The sequence below is a fragment of the Ailuropoda melanoleuca genome, chromosome 4, assembly GCF_002007445.2.
Source record: "Ailuropoda melanoleuca isolate Jingjing chromosome 4, ASM200744v2, whole genome shotgun sequence".
NCBI classification, from domain to species: Eukaryota; Metazoa; Chordata; class Mammalia; order Carnivora; family Ursidae; genus Ailuropoda; species Ailuropoda melanoleuca.
The window spans coordinates 84267507-84289734 of NC_048221.1; the positions used below are offsets into that span (position 1 = coordinate 84267507).

The 22228-nt window shown below is 44.1% G+C and overlaps 1 protein-coding gene across 5 annotated transcripts in view; it reads right to left on the bottom strand.

Moving 5' to 3' along the window:
• Positions 1-341: 341 nt before the first annotated feature.
• The window catches only part of LOC117801975, a 222874-nt gene continuing 200987 nt past the window's right edge, over positions 342-22228 (bottom strand). The window contains exons 5-9 of one of the 5 annotated variants that reach the window (XM_034659173.1): positions 13057-13129; positions 1762-1800; positions 1598-1671; positions 1117-1176; positions 342-882 (exon numbers count right to left, since the gene is read on the bottom strand). In XM_034659173.1, coding sequence (XP_034515064.1) covers positions 864-882; positions 1117-1176; positions 1598-1671; positions 1762-1800; positions 13057-13129 — 265 coding nt within the window. In that variant the 3' untranslated portion in view covers positions 342-863. Of the gene's footprint in view, positions 1801-2284; positions 2407-13056; positions 13178-16519; positions 16828-22228 lie in introns of those variants that run through there. The other 4 variants (XR_004624905.1, XR_004624906.1, XR_004624907.1 and 1 more) reach the window with 4 other exon arrangements.

Sequence of the window (22228 nt, forward strand, 5' to 3'; positions counted from 1 at the left end):
ACCTCAGCACACACCAAACAGGACAAATGCCCAAGAAACTCTACATCTAGATCTATCATATTCAAATTGAAGGAAACCAAAACCAATGGGGAAAAATATTTTTTTAAAAAGTCTTACCTACAAAGAAACAAGAATAAAGGTTAAAAGAGTTACATCAGACTTCTCATCAGAAGTCATGTAAGCAAGAAAATGGAGTAAAATGTTGAAAGTGATGAAAGAAAACCATCAACCTAGGATTATACATCCAACAAAATTTTCCTTCAAAAATGAAGGAAAAGGGTGTTAGGTTTTTTCTCGTCGCTAATGAAATCAAGACCGCAAAGGCAAACGTGGTCCAGAGGATGAGCTTTATTGCAAGCACCTTTGGGCAAGGTTCCCCGACTCGGGAAAGAGCGTTGAGTCGGGGAAGTCGCGCCCAGGGCAGGGCAGCAAGGGTTTTTATTGGGCACCGCTGGGGGTGGGGGAAAGTCTGTCTTGGAGAGTTGTGGCAGGGTTTTATTGGGTACTGCTGGGGGTGAGAAAAGTCGGTAGGACGGATTTCGGTTTCCTGCTTAGGTTTCGGTTTACTGGGGTTGACGTGGCTGCCCCAGGAGTTCTGACGGGAGAGTCAGCCATCTTGGGGGTCGGTTTAAATCTTGGCAGGAGAGTCGGTAATCTTGGTGGGAGAGTCGGCCATCTTGGGTGTCTTGGCCCCTTTTCTCGGCCAGCCCAACATTCCGACCTTTTGTTTTATATAATGGTATCGGGGGCGTCGACTCCATTCTGGCTACTTCCTGCTGATGGTCAGGCGTTGTCATAGGGGTAGTCGGAAGTGGGCAGGCGAGAATAGGGCTGTAGGAGGAGCTGGCTGACTGACACCCAGGTCACTTCCCGCAGGCGTTCCTGTATGTACCGAATAAGGCAGGGAGCAACCGAGATTAGCAGGAGGGTTAAGCATAGAGGTCCCGCCAAGGGGAGAAGCCACATTACCCAAGTATAGAGGTCCTGCCAAGGGGAGAAGCCACCTCCAGGCCCCATGTGGAGGTGTCTTGGCGCCTCGCTCAGATCCGGTCCTTGAGTTCCCAGATCTTGGAGGTAGTTTGGTAGGGCCCACCGCTTGGGAGGCCCAGCCATTACCTGTGGGCGCCTGTTTGAGGTTGTTGATGTGTACCCACGCCTGGTGTCCCAACAGTTTTGCTGCGGTTGGGGTGGTAAGGATGACAGTATGAGGCCCTGTCCATCGCGTCTGCAAGGAGCCTGGTTGCAGATTTCTGAGGAGGACCTGGTCCCCTGGGAATAGCCCTTGAGGGGGGCTTCCTTATGGTCATGGTCGTTCGGGGCAGGGATGACAGCATCAGCATGGGCTCTCAGGAGGGCCTGCAGGGGGGTGAGGTAAGGCAGGTAGGACAGGAGAGGTGGGGGAACGGCTGGGAGGTTGTGGTTTATAAGGAAGGGTCGGCCATACAGCAGCTCAAATGGGCTCAACGCTGAAGGTCTGCAGGGGGTTGCCCTAAGCCTGGTAAGGGCCAGGGGCAAAGTGCGGGCCATGAGAGACGGGTCTCTAAGGTCAGTTTAGTGAACTGAGCCTTAAGCAACCCGTTCGCCTTTTCCACCTTACCCAATGACTGAGGGTGGTATGGAATATGGAGTTTCCAGGTGACGTTGAGGCTTTCGGCTACCTGCTGAGTCACACTAGAGATGAAAGTGGGTCCGTTGTCTGGAGAGTTTGGGGTAGTCCAAACCTCGGGATGACGTGTTCAATGAGAGTTGTAGCTACGATACCTGCCGTTTCCCGGGCTGTGGGGTATGCCTCGATCCAACCTGTGAATGTATCAACCATGGTTAATAGGTATCAGAAGGTTTTGTGGCGGGGCATATGAGTGAAGTCCAGCTGCCAGTCTTCCCCGGGCTGGTGGCCACGGAGTTGATGGCTGGGCCCTGGTCTGCAGATTCCGCCCTGTGCATTTACGGCAGAACAGGTTTTACAGGCTCTGTGAACTGTCTCAATTACCCGAGATAAGGAAGGGTGGTGAAAAAGAGGTTGCAGCAATTGGTGGAGAGCCTTTGGGCCAATGTGAAGGGACTGATGAATGTCCGTGATCAGGGTGTGGGCCAGGTTCTCCAGCAGGGCAATTTTGTTCTGGATGTAAATCCATCCCTTGTCTGCATTTTCCCCCTAGGCCCTGGAGGGTTTGCACCTCCTTTTCAGAGTAAGAAGGCCGGAGGGGGGTGTTGAGAAAGAGGATCGGAGCCAAAGAGGTGTTCAGGGCTGTTTGCCTGGCCATTGAGTCTGCCTTGTTGTTACCTTGGGAGACTGGGTCCTTGGAGGTCTGGTGGCCGCGGCAGTGGACTACTGCTACCTCGATGGGCAAGCTAAGGGCCTCGAGTAATTTGGCAATGAGAGGCCCGTTAACTATAGGAGTGCCCTTGGTGGTCAGGAACCGGCGCTCCTGCCAAAGGACGGAGTGGGTGTGAGTTATGAGATAGGCGTACTTAGAGTCCGTGTATATAGTGACTTGCTGTCCCTTAGACAGGTGTAGCGCCCGGGTGAGAGCTATAAGCTCAGCCTTCTGGGAGGTGGTCCTGAAAGGAAGGGGAGCTGTTTCTATTACTGCCTTCGAGGTGACTACGGCATAGGCGGCGTGTTTTTGGCCATCCAAGGCCATGAGGGAGCTGCCATCCACGAAGAGCACGCGGTCAGGGTTAGGCAACGGCTGATCAGAGAGCCCTGGGTGAGGGGGAGTGAGGTTCCAGGAGTTGCGGGCAAGAATGAGCGTGTTCAGGGGTAGATGAGGGTGCAGGCAACAAAATAGCAGGGTTTAAGCAAGGGGAGGCAGAGAGAGAGATCTGTGGATTTTCGACAAACAACAGATGGTACAGCTGGAGACGGGAGGGGGTTAGTTGGGCCAGAGATCGGCGGCTGAGGAGATCCATGAGTCAGTGGGGAGAGTAGACTACGAGGGGCTGTCCCATAGTAAGTCTGAGGGCCTCCTTAGTTAGGGAGGCAGTGCCCGCCAGTGCCCTGGGGCAGGGCTGCCATCCTCGGGTGGTGGCATCTAATTGCTTAGACAGATAGGCTACGGCCCTGTGCATGGACCCCACTGGTTGGGCTAAGAGGCCAGTGGCTGAGCCAGAGCGCTCATCGGTGAAAAGATGGAAGGGTTTAGAGGGGTCAGGCAGTGCTAAGACTGGCCCGGCAGTGAGGCAGTCTCATAGTTTGGAGAATACGTGCCGCACTGAGGTGGGGTCAGTGAGGGGACCCTGGAGGGTCTCCTTGGCCGCTTGGTATAAAGGTCGGGCTAGGATCGAGAAATTCGGAATCCAATGTCTAAAAAAACCTACAAGTCCGAGAAAGGAAAGTATCTCATCCGTGGTTTGAGGAGGCTGGAGTTCCCGGAGGAGGCGGATGTGGTCCCCAGTAAGGGACTTTGAGGTGGGAGTCAGGAAGATACCCAGGTACGTGACTGAGGGGGTGCACAGTTGGGCCTTTGAAGGGGTGATCCGGTACCCTTTGCCCCCCAGGAAATTAAGTAGGGTAGAGGTGTCTTCCTGGGATAAGGACAGAGAGGGGCTGCAGAGGAGGAGATCATCTACATATTGTAGCAGGGTACTGGCCTTAAGGGCGCACTGCTGCAGGTCAGTGGCCAACGCCTGACCAAAAATATGGGGACTGTCTCGGAATCCCTGAGGTAGGACGGTCCAGGTCAGCTGCTTGGAGACATGTGTGTCAGGATCCTCCCAGGTAAAGGCAAAAAGAAAGTAGGAGTCAGGGTGCAGGGGGATGGTAAAGAAGCCATCCTTTAAATCCAGTACTGTAAAGTGAGAGGTGTCAGACGGGACGTGGGACAGTAGGGTGAAGGGGCTGGGGACGACAGAATGAAGCGGGACCTACGGCCTCATTAATGAGTCGTAGGTCCTGCACCAGTCAGTAAGCCCCCGAGGGTTTGCGGACTGGCAGGATAGAGGTGTTACAGGGGGAGCTGATGGGGATCAGGAGCCCCTGCCGTCTCAGCCGGTCTATGATAGGCTTGAGACCCTGGCGGTGAGTCAGGGAAATGGGAAACTGTGCCCAGGAGGGGAACTTGGAGCTATCCCTTAACTGTATTCTAACAGGGGTATGGTGGGAGGCAATGATAGGTTTAGAGGTGTCCCATACCTGGGGGTCCACTGTGGGTAGACTATCTGGGGTGGGGGTCAGAGGGGCAGGAAGGAGGGGTAAGACGAGACACTCTGAAATCGAGGGGTAAGGAGAGAGGCGAATAGTAGCTTGAAGTTTCTGGAGGATGTCCCTTCCCAGTAGGGGGACCAGACAGGAGGGAATTACAAGGAACGAGCGGGAGAAGGGGAAACTATCCAGGCTGCAAGTAAGGGGGAGGGTCACCCTAGGAGAGGAGGAGGTCCTGTCGATCCCCACGACAGTGACCAGTGAGGTTCATGGAGGTCCCGAGTATGATGGCAGAACTGAGTAGGTAGCCCCCGTGTCCAGCAGAAAGGAGATGGACTTACCCGCTACCCGGAGCGTGACCCTGGGCTCGGCCTGGGTGAGAGGGGTGGCTGAGTCTGGGCTCCATCAATTGTCCTCCAACCCGAGCAGCTGGAAGGCCGGACTTACCGTCTCAGGGTTGCCCCCGCGTAGAGGCACTGAGGATTCCCCGAGGTTAGGACAGTCTGATTTCCAATGTCCCATCAAGTGGTACTGAGGTCACGGTCAAGTTGGTGCCTTTGGGTTGGGACATTGACGAACGAGCCCAGTGTCCCTCGGCTCCGCACTTGAAGCAGGCCCCCAGAGGCATGCGGTTGGCTGCCCCTCTGTTGGCTCCCGGAGCCGGCCGGCCACAGGGCTGCTACCAAGGCCTGGGTCTATAGCTGAACCTTGTGCTGGAGCCTGGCCTGCCGTTTAAGTTCGGCTGCCTCCTCTCGGGAGTTAAAGACTTTAAATGCCATTTTCACCAGGTCGGAAAAGGGGGTCTGGGGGCCCTCCTCGGCCTTTTTTAACTTTTTCCGAATGTCCGGCACCAATTGGGAGATGAAATGAGTGGCCAGGACCGTGGCCCCCGCCGGAGAGGCTGGATCTAAGCAGGTAAACTGAGTCAAAGCCTCAGTCAGTCGGTTAAGGAATACGGCAGGGTTTTCATCAGGGGCCTGAATAATCTCCCTGATCTTATCCTAGTTGACAGCCTTATTGGAGGCCGCCCGCATTCCGGCGACAAGGCATTGGAGCATGCGGTCGCGGCGCCGGCGGCCATCTTGGCCGTTCTGGTAGTGCCAGCCAGGTTCCACGGCCGGGACTGCCTGAGTGCCGACCAGCATGGAGGCGTCAGTAAGAGGGACCTGATCAGCATGCTCTCGGGTGGCAGCCTGGATACGTTCCCTCTCCTCAGTGGTGAGGGTGGTGGTCTGGACAACATGTATGTCATGCCAGGTAAGGTCATAGGCCTGGGCCAAATACTGGAATTCCTTAATGAAATTGTCTGGGTTGGCCAAGAAAGAGACCAGGCACTTTTTGATTTGGGAGAGGTCCTGCAGGGAGAAGGGCGCATGGACTCGGACGACCCCTTCAGCCCCGGCGACCTCCCTCAGGGTACAAATCAGGTCGGGGGAAGGATTCCAGGACCGGGTACGAGCGGAGATGGGAGGGGAAGGGAGAGAGTCGGGGGGTGAGTGGGGCTCGGTGGCGGTCCCGAGGGGTAGAACTTCAGGAGCCGTTGGAGTAGCCGGAGCTAGGGACGGCTCTGGGGTCTGCGGGGGATTACGGGATACAGGCAGCTGAGGAACAGGATGGTAAGGGGGGGTGGAGGTATGAGGGGGGTCCTTACGGGGGGCCCCGAGAGGTTCTCAGGAGGTTCCGAGAGAGGAGAGAGAGAGGGGGGATCAGGGTCCTTGGGAGCAGTAGGCGGAAGGGTTGGAGGGGGAGAGCGGGCGAGGAGGACCTGAGAGGTCAAACAGCGGGAGCACAGTGAAGGCTGAGAGCGTAAGGCCCAGAAAGCCTGGACATAGGGGACCTCGGACCATTTGCCTTGGCGTCTACAGAGGTTGTCAAGATCCATGAGCACCTGATAATCAAAGGTGCCTTCGCGAGGCCATTGTGATTGGCTGTCCAATTGATATTGGGGCCAAGCGACAGTACAATTATGGATGAGGCGTCGCCTTCGTAGGTCCTGATCCAATTTCAGGGTTCAAAGATTGGCCAGGAGACAGCCCAGTGGCGTTTTAGGGTCGAATTTGGACTGGGAGGTTCCCATGGCCCCTTCACCTAGCAAGTCAGGGCATGGAAGAAGGCATCCCCTCGCCCATGTGCTGGGTTGTGGTTCGGAAGGGAAGGTAGTTGCCGTGGAATGGGGACGTCTCCCGATTCCTCGGAACTATGGGGGCCACTGACGCGGCCGCGGTTAGGACAGGGCATCCCGGAGAAGGATCGGCAACCAGGGAACACTCACCACAGCAGGCTTCAAGAGATGTCTGGAGAGAGACGGAGAAGTCCCAGTCCGCTTGAGAGGAGGAGAGAGCCTCCGTGCCAGAGCAGGGGCTCGATCTCCTCCCGGGTTTCAGCACCAAATGTTAGGTTTTTTTTCTCGTCGCTAATGAAATCAAGACCGCAAAAGCAAACGTGGTCCAGAGGATGAGCTTTATTGCAAGCACCCTTGGGCAAGGTTCCACAACTTGGGAAAGAGCGTTGAGTCGGGGAAGTCGCACCCAGGGTAGGGCAGCAAGGGTGTCCTTTAGGAGGAACTTTAATGTGTGCACCCTTGGGCAAGGTTCCGCGACTCCAGAGAGGGGAGTCAGGGAAGTCGCGCCCAGGGCAGGGCAGCGAGGGTTTTTATTGGGCACCGCTGGGGGTGGGGGAAAGTCTGTCTTGGAGAGTCGTGGCAGGGTTTTATTGGGTACTGCTGGGGGTGAGGAAAGTCAGTAGGACGAGTTTTGGTTTCCCGCTTTGGTTTCGGTTTACTGGGGTTGACGTGGCTGCTCCAGGAATTCTGGCGGGAGATTCGGCCATCTTGGGGGTCGGTTTAAATCTTGGCGGAAGAGTCGGCCATCTTGGGTGTCTTGGCCCCTTTTTTCGGCCAGCCCAACAAAGGGCATCTGAGTGGCTCAGTCAGTTAAGCGTCTGCCTTCCACTTGGGTCAGGATCCCAGGGTCCTAGGATTGGGCCCTGTCAGGCTCCCTGATCATCTGGGAGTCTATTTCACCCTCTCTCTGCCCCCCTCCTCCCTGCTCATACCCTTGCTCTCTTTTTCTCAAATGAATAAATTTAAAAAAAAAAAGTGAAGGAGAAATAAGACTCTCAAACAAAAAATGAGAGAATTCATTGCCAAACCTGCCCCGTAAGAAATGCTAAGAGAAATTCTTCAAGAAAAAAATTACATAGGTCAGAAAATCACATCTATATAAAGGAAGAGTTTAAAAGAAGGAATAAATGAAAGCAAGATATTTTTATTTGTATTATTCTTAACTGATCTAAAATATAACCGTTTTTTTTTTTAATGAATAATTGTAACAATGAATTGGATGACTGCAGCATATGGACTAGTGAAATAAATGACAGCAATGTCATAAGGGACAGGAAGGAAGAATCAGGAATACTGTATTACGCAGTATCTGCACTATAAGTGAAGTGGCATAATGTTATTTGAGGTTAAATTTAGTTGTAAACGTGTACTGTAAACTCTAGGGAAAAATTTTTAAAGAAGTATAGTTGATAAGAGAACAAAATGAGTCATATAAAATGTGTACAATCAAAACAAAAAATTAGAGCAGAAAAAGACGGGGAAGAAAAACAATAAACGTGCAAGAAATAGAAGTCAATCCTACTCTATCAAAAATTATTTTAAATGTGAATATTCATCTAAATATACCAATAAAAAATAGAGACTGTCAAAGTAGATTTTTTAAAAAAACACAAAACTGTAGGTTGTCTGCAACAAAACCCACTTGTAATATAAAAACTTATGCAGGTTAAAAGTAAACGCTAATAAAAAACAAAAGCTGAGTAACTATATTCATTTCAAACAAAGCAGACCTCACAACAAGGAAAATTACCAGGAATTAAGAGGACACTGCATAGTAATAATGGCGTTAATTCTCCAGGAAGATACAACAATCCTTAGCATGTATGTACCTAACTGTCAAAATACATGAGGCAAAAACAGAATCACAAGGAGAAAAAGACCAACTATTATAGTTGGAGACTTCAACACCTCTTTTTCACTTGATAGATGCAAAATCTAAGGACAGAGTTGACCTGAACAATACTATAATCAACTTGATCTAATTGACATTTATAGAATACTTAACTCCAAAATATCAGAATACACATTCTTCTCAAGCTCACATGGATCATTCACCAAGAAAGACCACTTTCTGGACCATAAAACGTACCTTCACAAATCTGAAAACACAAAGATCATATAAAACATGTTCTCAGACTATTAATAGAGTTAACTGGAAATCAAAGAAGAAACCCAGAAAATCCAAAAATACTGGTAATTGAAACAACTCACCTCTAAATAACACCCATGGCTCAAAGAGGAAGTCTCAAGATAAATTAAAATGTATTTTGATCCAAACAAAAATGAAAATACAGTTTATCAAAATTTGTGGGTTGCAGCAAAAGCAGTGCTTACTGGCAAATTTATGGCACAGAATGCAAATATTAGAGAAGAAGAAAGATCTAAAATCAAACAATCTAAGCTTTCACTTTAAGAAGCTGCAGAATGAAGAATGACTTAAGCCTAAAGCAATCAGAAGAAGAGAAACAAGGAGAATTAGAGCAGAAATCAATGAAACTGAAAACCAAAAAAAAAAAAGAGAGAGAGAGAGGAAATCAATGAAACCAAAAGCTGTTTCTTTAAAAAGACTAGTAAAATAAACCTATCGCTTAGGTTAACCAAGAAAACAGGAGACGACACAAAATGCCAATAACAGAAATAAAACGGGTTATTACTACTAATACCAGGGCATTTAAAGGATAATAAAGTACTACTATGAATAATTCTATGCCAACAACTTTGATAACTTAGATAAAGCAGAACAACCCTTGAAAGATACAAGCTAAAAAAATCCACACAAGGAGAAACAGATAATTGGGATAGTCTAATGTTTAATGAATAAATTGTTAATATCTTTCCAAAAGAGAAAGCAGTATGCCCTGATGGTTTCACTGGTGAATTTCACCAAACATTTAAAAAAAGTTATACCAATTTTCCACAATCTTTAAAGAAAAGAGAGGCAGAGGGAAAACCCTAACTCATTCTGTGAAGCCAGCATTACCCTAATACCAAAACCAGACAAAGACATTACAAGAAAGGAAAACTAAAGGTCAATATCTCTCATAAACTACATGCAAAAATTCTCAACAAAATATTAGCAAATATTCAACAATGTATAAAGATAATATATCACAACCAAGTAGGATTTATTCCAAGTATGCAAGGCTGGCCCAACATTCAAGAATCAATCAGTATAATCCTCCATGTCAACAGGCTGTAAAAGAAAACATACAATCTTATCAATAGATGTGGGAAAAGCATTTGACAAATCCAACACTTGTTCGTGATGAAAGCTCTTAGCACACTACGAATAAAGGGGTACTGCCTCAACTTGATAAAGAACATCTACCAAAAAACCTGCAGCTGCATGACACTCAATGGTGAGAAAGTAAATGCTTTCCCACTAAGATCACAAAAAAGCAAGGATGTCCATTCTCACCACTCCATTCAACATCACAGGGGAAGTCCTAGCGAATACAAGACAAGGGAAGGAAATAAAAGGTATAAAGGTTTGGAAGGAAGAAATAAAAACTATCTTTGTTTGCAAGTGACATGACTGCCAGTGAAGAAAATCCTTAAAAACATTTTTAAAAATTCCTATAATAAATGATTAAAGTAAAGTTGTCATACAACCAATACAAAGTAAATTTAAAAACTCAGTTGCTATCCTATATAACAGCTATAAACAACTGAGATCTGAAATTTTAAAACAAAAATAAAATATTTACAATATCATAAAAAATATGAAATACACAATCTAACAAAATGTGTATTAAGTTTTATATGCAGAAAACTACAAAACTCTGATAAAAGAAATCAGAGGAAAGCTAAATTAATGGAGAGATATTCTGTGTTCATAGATTACGAGGTCAATTCTTCCCAACTTGATCAATAAATAGATTCAACACAATCCAAATCAGAAACAGAGCAACCTACTTTGTAGATATTGACAAAATGGATCTACAGTTTATGTAAAAAGCCAAAAGGCTTGGAAGATCCCACAAAATACTGAAGAATAACAACAAAGTAAAGAATTCTTCTTAAAGCTACAGTAATTAAGACAGTGTGGTATCGGCAAAAGAACAGATACAAAGATGAACAGAACACAACAGAGAGCCCAGAAATTGACCCAAACAAATCTAGTTGACTGATCTTTGAGAAAGGAGCAAAAGTAACTCAATGAATAAAGTTTAGTCTTTTCAATAAATGCAACTGGAATAAGTTGTATGTCCATATACAAAAGGGAAAAAAAAAAGAATCCAGACACAGCCCTAACATCTTTCACAAAAATTAAATCAAAATGTATCAGACACCTAACTATAAACTTCAAAATTATAAAACTTCTAGAAGAAAGCATAAGAGGAAATCTAGGAGATTTTAAGTTTAGTAATGAATTTTTATACAGAACACCAAAAGCAGAGTCTGTGAATGAAAAGTTAGACTTTATTAAAATTTAAAATTTCTGCTCTGTGAAAGACATCATTAACGGAATCAATACACAAGCCACAAACTGGGAGAAAACATTTACAAAACACGTATCTGATAAAGGACTGGTATCCAAAATGTGCAAAACCTCTTAAAACTCAACAAGAAAAAAAAATCCAATTTTACATGCACAAAAGATCTGAACAGATACCTTGCCAAAGAAGATATACAGATGGCAAATAACTGTATGGAAAGATGCTCAACATCATATGTCATTAGGGAATTACGTGTTAAATGATATACCACTAAACACCTATCAGAAATGACTATTGTCAAAAAACACAATACCAATGCCAGCAAGGACACAGAGCAACAGGTACTCTCATTCATTATTGATGGGAATGCAAACTGATACAGTCACTTTGGGAGATCATTTGGCAGTTTCTTACAAAGCTGAACACAGTCTTAACATACAATCCACCAATCGTGTTCCTAGATATTTTCCAAACTGACTTCGGTGCACACTAAAACCCATACCCAAATGTTTATAACAGCTTTATTCATAATCCCCCAAAACTGGAAGCAACTAAATTGTCCTCAATGAATAAATAAATGGTGGTATACTATGGTTACGCAATGAAATATTACTCAGCAATAAAAAGAAATAAACGCCAAACCAAAAAAGGACATGAATGACACTTGGATGCATATTGCTAAGTGTAAGAAGTCAGTCTGAAAAGGTCACATACTGTAATGACTCCAACTACAAGACATCCTGGAAAAGGCAAACCTACAGGGACGGTGAAATGATCAGTGGTTGCCAGGAGTTCAGAGAAAGAGTAGAGGGCTAAATTGGTGAAGTACAGGGCATTTTTTAGGGCTGTGAATCTCTCTGTATGATATAGTCCTAGTGGATACGTGCCATTATGCATTTGTCAAAACGTATAAACATGTACAGCACAAAGTATGAAACTTAATGTATGTAAAATTTTAAATATCACTTAGGAGGTCAGGTGATCACAAAGATGGATACAGACTATGACAAAAGAATCTAACTGTATTATAAATGCATGAAACAATACCACTGAAGGAGGCAGAAGGGAAAGGTGCTGACCGAAGCAACTTTGGAAATTAATGGAGTTTTTAAGACTACAGGCAAAAAGGAACTGTATATAATAAGCACTGTACTCGAGTTGATAAAGTTATGTCCCACAGGGATACAGGTTAATAATTCTGATACTACTATACATGTATATTGAAGTTGAACAATTTTTTTTAAGATTTGATTTATTTGAGAGAGAGAAAGAGATCACAGAGGCTGAGGAAGAGAAGCAGACTCACCACTGAGCAGGGACCCAGACGGGGGCTGATCCCAGGACCCCGAGATCATGACCTGAGCCGAAGGCAAACACTTAACCGACTGAGCTACCCAGGCGTCGCTGGAATTGAACAATTAAGTAAATAGATAGTGAATGGTGGGAACCAGGTTTCTCACTGTTGGAGTGGGAGTTTACAGATAAGAAATGAAGACTAGAATGATGTATATGGTAATGGATTAGAGTTGAAGACATCATTATGAACTTGTATTTGACTTAATATAGATGGTTACGTTTAGAAACATTGATATGTTCATACATATATGGATTAGTATGCACACATATATTTCCTTGTTCTGCAAGCTCAGAGAGCCTAGCATCAAAAATGGCACAGTAGCAATGAGCACACCTACCACTCAGATCTTGATTCCCAATACCATTCTCCAAAACAGAGGTCAGTTTTATGAATGGCCAGGAAATATACAGGATGAGCCTGGAGCATTTTGTAGTGTCAAAAAGTAAAGAAGTGCTTAGAAAAAAAAAGAAACCTGAAACTATGCTGCAGGTATATCAAAAAAACATAGGCGCTAACTGAAAGAGCTCCCAATGGCCAAAGCTAGAACAGTCTGAGCAACAAAATAAGTAAAATAGTACTGGATTATAAGCCAAAGTACAGAATAAATGAGTACATACTGATATAAAGAAATAAACTAGAGATAATATATAAATCTCCTACACAAAAGAATTGTAAATAATTTATATATACTAGCCCCTCAGGCAGGTAGAGCATAGTTTCACATTTCTTAAGTGTAGGCTTCACATAGTGAGTTCCTTCCAAAAATTACAGTATGGAAAGGGGTGCAGAGTAACTTTTCAGTGGAGAAACCAGACAAATATTACTTCAGCCAGGTGATCAACGTGATAAATGTTGACAGTATGTACCCCTGATACGATATGATGTGACAAAAATGTCAATTTACCTCTGTGGTGTTCTTAGAAATCCACATCCTGAATCTAATCATGAGAAAAACATCAAACAAATTCTTATTGAGGGGCATTCTCCAACATACCTGACCAGTACTCCTCAAAACTTTCAAGGTCATCCAAAATGAGAAAGGGCTGAGACTCTGCCAGACAGGGAACCTAAGGAAACACAACAACTACATATATGATGGCAACATGGATGAGATCCTAGAAAAATAAAAAAAAGGGGGGGGGACACTGTTAAAAGTAAGAAAATATGAATATAGACTTTAGTTAATAATAATGTATCAATATTGGTTCAACTACTGTAACAAATACACCATACTACATAGAAGATGTGAATACCAGGGGAAAGTAGATGTGGGAGCTAGGAAAACTCTCTACTATCTTCTCAATTTTCCTGTAAATCTAAAACTGTTCTAAAAAATAGCCTTTTCTATTTTAAAAATTAAACTTTACAATTATCATTGTGTACTTTTATATGTAATTCTTCACTTACAGTATATTAAAAATTCTTAAATCAAATAAATTATATGACCTGGAGTAACCTGTAACTTTTGCCATAACAGACAAAGAGTCCAGCTTTTGAGAAATTCAAATTTATTCTTACATTTGTTTGTCACTCAGGTAAGAATCAAGATACCTTTTTTATTTACACACTTATTAATTTTATATTACAGCAATTATGATACAATATACATTACACTTTTCATCCTACAATTCATCAGTTCTTTTTTTTTTTTAAAGATTTTATTTATTTATTTGACAGACAGCCAGCAAGAGAGAGAACACAAGCAGGGGGAGTGGGAAAGGAAGAAGCAGGCTCCCAGCAGAGGAGCCTGATGCGGGGCTTGATCCCAGAACTCCGGGACCACGCCCCGAGCCGAAAGCAGATGCTTAACGACTGAGCCACCCAGGTGCCCCCAATTCATCAGTTCTAAAAAGAAGTTATTAAGCTTTGTAGTAATGGCTAGAGGTAAAATTAGACAACAGACAAAACAAATACTAAGGCAACAGGCTGCAAGCAGTATCCTAAAATATGCAGGCACAGTCAATGAGAAAGACTGCAAACTCAGCTGGCCTTACATGATCTTTCTTCTTCATGTTTTTGTTAAGTATTTCATGCTACACTTTCTCAGTTATTTTTTTAGCATTTTCTCCAATATAGATCCATATTATTTCATGTCTTATAATTGGTTTTTCCTCCAGGTTCTTCTCCCTTTAACTCTGACCTACTGACCCCACAGCATAGTTGATAAAACATAAGAATCTCATTTCCCAACATTGGTAAGACTAGGGTTTACCAAAGTCATTGTTTGCTTTTGATCTACATGGCTGGTTGGCCCCTGAGAAGGTTGACCTTCCTCTCCCTCTTCCCCTCGTACCTACCAGTCAACAGCTGCCCCATGGAAGCCAGCAGGAAGATCCTTTCTGGCTACTGCTCCTCTGAAGCAAAAGGTAGTGGGATGTTTGTAGCCCTATTTAGGCTTGGCATGAAATCGTCAAGCTACCCTGCCTTCTTCCTGTGACAGAATCTATCCTTAGCCTGCTGTGGCCTGAGGTTTGATTGAGCTCAGAAAGGTGTAAGAGCCAAGTAGTAGTGAGAATGGCTGAGAAACTTTTGTCATTTTGTTGAGGAGCTAAAACGTCAGTAGGCCCTTATTCCGCATTTGTTAAATGGATAAATTTATGAATTTAGAAGGCATTGTAATGTTTCACTGATGTGTAACTTGTATAAATCCCTATAATAATAGCATTTTCAAGCTTCAGAAAGGACCTGGAGAGAAATCTTGTTGTCTAACCCTTTTATTTTTCTAAATGATGAAACTGGCTCAAAGAGGTCAATTAACTTGCCGCCGGTCACACAGCTGGCTGATCCTTAAACCACAACTCTTTATTATTACCAGTTCTTACTTAAATATATTATGTAGTTGACACTTTTGTTTGTGTACAGCCTAGTTAATCCCTAGGTCCATCATGTCTCTCAAGGTATTATTTATAACTTCTCTCTCTCTCCCATTCTCCTTTTGCACTTTATATGAAGATATTTGTCTATGTGTATTTTTCCTCTTCTTCCCCACTTACCCTCAGGTAATGCAATGTGACTTCGGAATTAAAGAGTTAATCCTGCTGACCATTACACCCTACCACCAGGAAGAGGGCATCATAAAACTTCCTATGGCTTAACAAAGACATTATGTGTCTTCCAAATCAAATCAGCAAGCTTATATGTGACTTTTTTAATTGGAAATTCTTTTGGATCAGTGCTTAACTGGCAACATAACTAATTCGATTAACAATTAATTTAATCAATACAAAGAAATCCAAACTTTATGTTAACCTGGCACAAATCTGAGTTTCAGACATGATGCTCCCATTCATTAGTGCATTGTCTTTGCCTCAAACATGAATTATGGGGTGATTACTAATGCCATCCTCATGCAAGAATTTACTCTTGATCATGTCTCACACTTGGGAATGCATATGTGAACTATCCTCTCATCTACCTTCAAATACCTCACGGAAGCATTGCCTATACTTTGGAATGTTCAGAGGAACTATGACAGGATACCGCACCAGTCCAACCAGACCAGTATACAGCTACGTATTCGGTCTAAGTTCTTGGTTCTAGTTCCCAAGTGTAGAGACAGTTACAAACGGTTCCAAAATTCTGTCATGACCAAAATTCTCTCTTCACTAGCTTTGTCTAAATAAAAAAAAAAAAAATTCCTTGTTTTAGCCTTCAAAGGTTGCTCTTAAAATGCAAGGCAACACCTGTCGTTGTCAGTCAGGAACCTCTTGGCTGTAATTAGCTTATCAACACTGGGTGAAAGGACAACTGAGTTTTGATAAGAATGAAGATTTCACAGTCTGGACTAGAAAGCAAAAGAGTAGGTCCTGGACAGCCACAGGACCAGCAGAAGGGTAATACAGAAACCCAATCAGCATTCCAAATAATTAGTTTACAGGACTATAGATAAAACATGAAGCATGAAGATAGTGGATTACTGTTAATGGTTGATGCTCCGTTAATATTTGCTAGAGTGAATTGAGAGATACTCTTCCTGGCTTCAAGGAGTTTCTCATCACTGGAAGTATACACTCAGGGGTGGGATGGTCACTGTGAGGGATTAGTAGAAGTACTGAGGAACACAGTGGTCTAATGCAGGTAATAACCCGTTTGTGGCCCATGAAATTAATGTAGGGGTCATGATCAGTATTGTTTAATAGAATGGAACAGAAAGTTTCAAGGTGCATTACACATAGTAAGGACACTGTGTTGTGAAATGTTTGTTTCAGTTGTCTGTGTATACCCATGTGCCCAAGTGTAACACTGGGATTATGGTAAGAAAAGTAAAACACTGTTTTTGACGACTTTCAGAAACCATAATTCTATTTACTCATCTTGCCTCTCCATTCAGTTTTATACCACCTGGTCCATGGTAGGTGCTCAAAAGCTGTTAACATCAAGTAGAAATAAAAGAATCTTGGAATCCTGACAACTCTACATGGTAGGCATTCAATTTTACAGAAGAAAGATTAAATTACCTGTTTATGTTAAATGACCTGTTCAAGGCCACAGTGCTGATAAGCTTGTGAGTCCAATATTTGAACCCAATCAGAACAGGGCTCTACAAGTCCAGATGAGGGGAGCACTTCCATGGTACTCTTTAGAAGCTTGATAAAACAGCAAAAATTAAAAGTAGAAATTCATCAAAACTTTTTAGCAAATTAAAAGTCAATTCATGAGGCTCTGATAGAAATGGCAACGATTTCAACTTGCCGATTTCCATTATTAAAATAAACAGAACTCTAAATCACACAATCTGAAGCGGCAGTGCCCAAATGTCCATCCACTGGCTACACCACAATCACTGGAAGAGCTTTATAAAAATACAGATTCTCAAATTTCATTCCTAAGAGAATCTGATTGAAGAGGTATATTGACAAAAACCCCAATTCTTATGCACAGACAGGTTTGGAAACCATGAGCCTAGTTCCACTCCTAGATTGAAGATCTCACAGTGTTTAACTGGAAGAAATGTTGGACACCATCTAGCCCTTGGGTGGTAATAGGTTTCATCTGGAGTGCCAACTGCAAATGATAAATAATGCTCCTTGGAGGATCAGCGGAGATAGATTCCAAAGAGCATACAGGTTTGATCATATAAAGCCCCAAGATTAATTAACGATATCTGTTATGAATGAGGAGGTAGGGAGAAAACTGCTATGATCCAACCCTTTCACTTTCCAGTCCCATAGTGACATGGATTGAAATCCAGGCTTCCTCACTCCTAATCTGGTGCTTTATTTTTATTTATTTTAAGATTTTACTTATTCATTTAGAGAGAAAGAGAGAGCACATGAGAGTGGTGGGGGAGGAGGTTAAAGGGAGAGGGAGAAAGCAGCTCAAGCCAACTTTGCGCTGAGTATGGAGCCCCACTCAGTGCTCGATCCCACGACCCTGAGATCATGACCTGAGCCGAAACCAAGAGTTGGAATGTTCAACCAACTGAGCCATCCAGGCGCCCCTGGTGATTTAAAAAAAAAAAAAAAAAATTCCATTCTCCTAGTCTGGTGCTTTATTTAAAACAATTTCCATTATCCATTATAAGACATATCAGAAATGCTGGTTTCTAGAGTGCTTCCAAGCTGTAATATGGCAGAAAAGGCCAACATTTACTTTACCTGAAAGATTAGGCAATCTGCCCCAATTGTTCCCACTCATTAATGCCTCACCTACTTTAAAAGGCAGGTAGTATATTTTATTCCATTATTAGTTATAAAATTTTAAATACTGCGATCCCTTGAGAATTAATCAAAAAAATCATGTAAAAAAAAAAAGCCCAGCATCATTTCTGACTTGGGTTTAAATTCATACTAAAGAATACATGACTAATATATCTTTTCTTGAAAGTAGGTTCTAATAAAAACATAGAGCATTAAAAAAAAAAATACTGGATGCCTGAAGGCATCGCTGAGAAAGAGAAAATGTGCAAGATGCCTGGGGGTACCAAGGGAACCAGCCCACTTCACAACTGTGCCTAGAACAGCCTGGTCAGAAAATGTGCACCCCTTCGGTTGGGGCCTTAGGCAAGCAACTTGGCATTAATTTTCTCAACTGTAAAATACAGGTAGTAACTCCTACTCCTCGAGGTTGTTTTGAGAACTGGGGCGCCTGGGTGGCTCAGCCATTAAGCGTCTGCCTTTGGCTGAGGTCATGATCCCAGGGTCCTTGGATCAGGCTCCCTGCTCAGAGGGAAGCCTGCTTTTCCTTCTCACACTCCCCTTGCTTGTGTTCCCTTTCCCTCTGTCCCTCTCTGTCAAATAAATAAATAAAATCTTAAAAAAAAAAAAAAAGGTTGTTTTGAGAATTAATCAAGAAAAACGTTATGTTCCAGAAAGGGCTCAGGACACTTCCTGGCATCTATAGCTCCTCAGTGTGTTTATTAATCTAAACGTTGGACTTCGCAAAGAACTTCATATGTACTGAGAAACCTTTACATGAAAATCAAAACTGAGGTCTGTTCAACACAGGGCACTATTTGAACTGACCCCCCGTGGTTCCTCTAAGACTGAAAGCCAAAGGCAGGGGTCACGAAGGGAGGTACCACTGTGTTACTTGAGGAATGGACCTGTGACGACATCGTTTCCATCTCTGGATGGAAACCTACCTCCATCTACTACTGCCCATCAGTTGTTTCCAGACAGGGGAAGTCCAAACCACCTAAGGCTCTCAGGAGGGTGGCCCACCGACCCAACTTCTCTAAGTGGTGTTTAGGCGGCATCTCAGGAAAACAAGTATTTCTGGCACTGGAAGCTCCATTTGTAGATTAAACACGAGGTTTTCTAGGGAACTAAACATTTTGACTTCTTCCCTTCTCCAGCTTGTCTGCCCAATATTTCCGATAGGTACTTTTGAACAACACCTATTCTGAGGTGATATGGGTAAATTGCAAAACATTAATTTACTATTAACATAATTACAGGGTTTTTTCTGCTCTCTAGAATTTGTTTAGTGCTTGGGGCCAAATCCCTTTCACTCTCACAATAAGTCCTTTGTTTTAAAAAGGAGATACTACTGACAGTGTCTGGCTGGGTGGGTGGGGGGGACGTACCTTTGAAATTTCCTGTTATCACTCTCATAGCCGCCTCTAATCAGAGGCCATGAAACAGACACAAGTCTTCTTTAAAATGCCTACAGTTTGCTAAGAATTAAATATCTTCCTTTGTGTCTCTCCTCAAAATATATTTTTAAATAATTGCTCAGTCCTAAGCTTTCCCTAATAAGGTTCCATTTAAATAAATCTGGAAATATTTTCCTTCTTTTAAAGAAAGCCACTCAATTTGGAAATGTCAGATAAAAATACATGTACGTTATAAGGCTATCACCTATTTTCAGCTTTGTTTTTCCAGGCTCTCTCTTTTCCTTTCTTTCTTTTTTCTCCTTCTGTTTGCTGTTCCCAGCAGCTTCTGGGAGCTTCCTCACCCAAGAGGACAGGGCTCATCAGATCACAAACAATTTCATCTGTTTTCCTGGCTGTAGCCATTATATGAACAAAACTGGCCCCCATTGCCTGATACAGCCCTTCTGAGTCACCCCAGCTCCCCAAACCCCAGCTGAGGCCACGTGACTGAAATGAAACCAACTTGCCCTTAACTTTGGAAAATTAGCCACTCTCCTCCTTGCTGTGCCATGTCAAAATTAAAGAGTAAACAGAGGTCCCCCCAATCCCCCTGATTGCATTAATCATTCAAATGACGTATTAGCATTCTTCAGACTCTTCTGTTGTGCTTCCAAATTAACACCTCCAGGTTCAAGGGAATAGAAATTAACTGAATTATCTGGCAGCCCCAGATGTCCTAGCATGCTCTTCCTTCTTGCTGATTTAATATGCCTGAAGAACAGTTATGAAGAACAGAAACACTGCTAATGGTCAAGAAATAATTTATGACATGTGTAACCGACAGTCCTAGGCCCCTCCCACATTCCAAAGTTGCTAGGACTCCAGGTGAGCACTGACTAACATTGCCATTAGCCATAGCCACCTTATCCACCATTTTCCTCTCCCAGGTCCCTGTGAGAGTGCTGGGGTGGCCGGCCCTCTCTAAAGCTGGGAGTCAAACTCCCCAGTACCAACTGGGTAGCACCCAGCAGCACCGACAGAGATGGCACATGGAGTCCTTCCCAGAGTAGGACAAGCTGGAAAGGGTGTGAGAGCAGAACTCACAGAGCAGAAAGGGGCCTCTCTGGCGTTTCCCAGCTCTGGCCACTGGCAACCTCCTGTCGAGGCTTGAAATGGATCAGCGATTCCTTAGAGCTGCGGAAGGGCTTTTTAGAACGTTGATGTAATCCTTCACAACAGAAGCCTATATCCCTTGGGGGTTAATCCTGTCATTTGGGAGTGTCTCCAGGGCATTAAGCCGTAATTGCTTGCATAACTCCAAGAGGCAAACAGGAAGCTGGCGCACACACACATTCACCAGCTTCTAGAGCAAGCAGGTCCTGTCCCTGGCATTGCAGCTCTTTACAAACCAAAGTTCCATCCCCCTACCCATTCTAAGGGGTGTCCCCGAGAGGAGACAGAAGCCTGATGGGTCACCCAGGAACCTCACCCCATCCAGGCTCCCAGCTGCCTGCCTCTCCTAGAGCAGGGAACAGGGGAATGGGGCTAGGGGAGGGTCAATGCAAGACATCACCTGAACACAGAGGCCTCATAATAAGAGGCAGAAATTCAAATGCTTTCTTCATGCCTTGGTGGGAACCGAAACATCAGATGTTTATTAAATGACATAGTGGTGGTGACTACTTTGCACAGCGAGCCCAGAAGTGTATGCTGTCACTTTAAAAAAAATTGAGCCGATGCCAGGCTAGTCATGGTAATGCTCCCATGGCATGATTAGATTCATGCCCAGGGTTGTATTTGCATATGATATTCAGGGCATGATTTTTTTATTGTTCTTAATCAGAGCCGAATGTCAACAAAATAAATGAAGTTGCGAGTTGAAGTGAAATTTTTATCACATCAGGGATGTGCTTTTTCTCCCATTTATCACAGCCCATATTGAGAGAGTGAAATTTTTTGAAAATGTGGTAATCAATGGAAGAGCTCCATATGGCAGGGATCAAAGGTGTTACATAGTGTGTGGTTCTGCTTTATTGCCAGCCAGTACTGTTAATTGGACAACAAGATCAGAGGCAATATTAAAATCCAATTAAATTGATATGAACAGATTGCCAAGTGATGTACACTAATGTATAATTGAGTATCAAGCAAATGCAAGTCCCCATCTTCTGCTTCTACCTCCTGAATAAATGATGGCGCCATAGAGGACAGAAACAAGTTTGCACATTAGCTCCACAGCTCTGGGCTCTCATTTGTTACTTTCGGAGTTGATGACTTTTGGTTTTCCTCCTGGTCTGTCTTAAAGAGACAGACCTTACCCATGTCCCCCAAACCCTCACCCCTCGCCCCCCACCTGGGGTGGATTTTCCACTCTGAAACCATTTTCCTTTCCGGGGCTTGGAAATGAAATCCATGTTTCCTATGCTTCATTACATGTCTATTATATAGCAGGTCCTAAAGAGCAGCTCATTGATAATATATTGTGCTAGTTGTAAATGATCTGCCCATCCAGAGTAGAACACTAACACATTTCTGACACTGTTTCCCAGATATAAATTATAGCAGAATGTTTCTCAACCCAAAAGGAAAGCAAGAGAGCAGAGCCCAGAATGAGCACTGTTGGAATACCTCTTCACACAATGAAGGACCAGAGTACCAGTTGTAAGAGAGCTGTCCATGATGTGGATCCCAGCAGTGGATCCCATGGCCAAGCTGGCCGCAGGGGCTGCCAGCAGGAGCTGAAGTGGGGCCTCCATTCATTCCACTCCAAACAGGGCAGGCACAGAATCGAGAGGAAGGCAGTCCCTCCCACTCAATTAGAGCAATTAGCTCACAGGCCTTACCAGGGCCAGGCCTGGCTGAATAGGATCCCCCTGCCCCACCATTTGTTATCCGAGCTGAGCTCACACAAATTAATGAGGAGCAGGAATGAGTAAAGCCAAGGGCTGTTGCTGGCAAACACTCTGGGGGCCTCGTCCCTTCCTCCTGTAAGAACAACCCCAGATTACCCCCAACAATAAAACCTGTTAACTTATACAACTTTGCTTAAGAAACAAGCCTGATGGGACGTTGGCAGACTTCCCCGCTGCCAAGCAAGAACTATTGCGGCCAGCCTTGAGCTTCTCAGGAT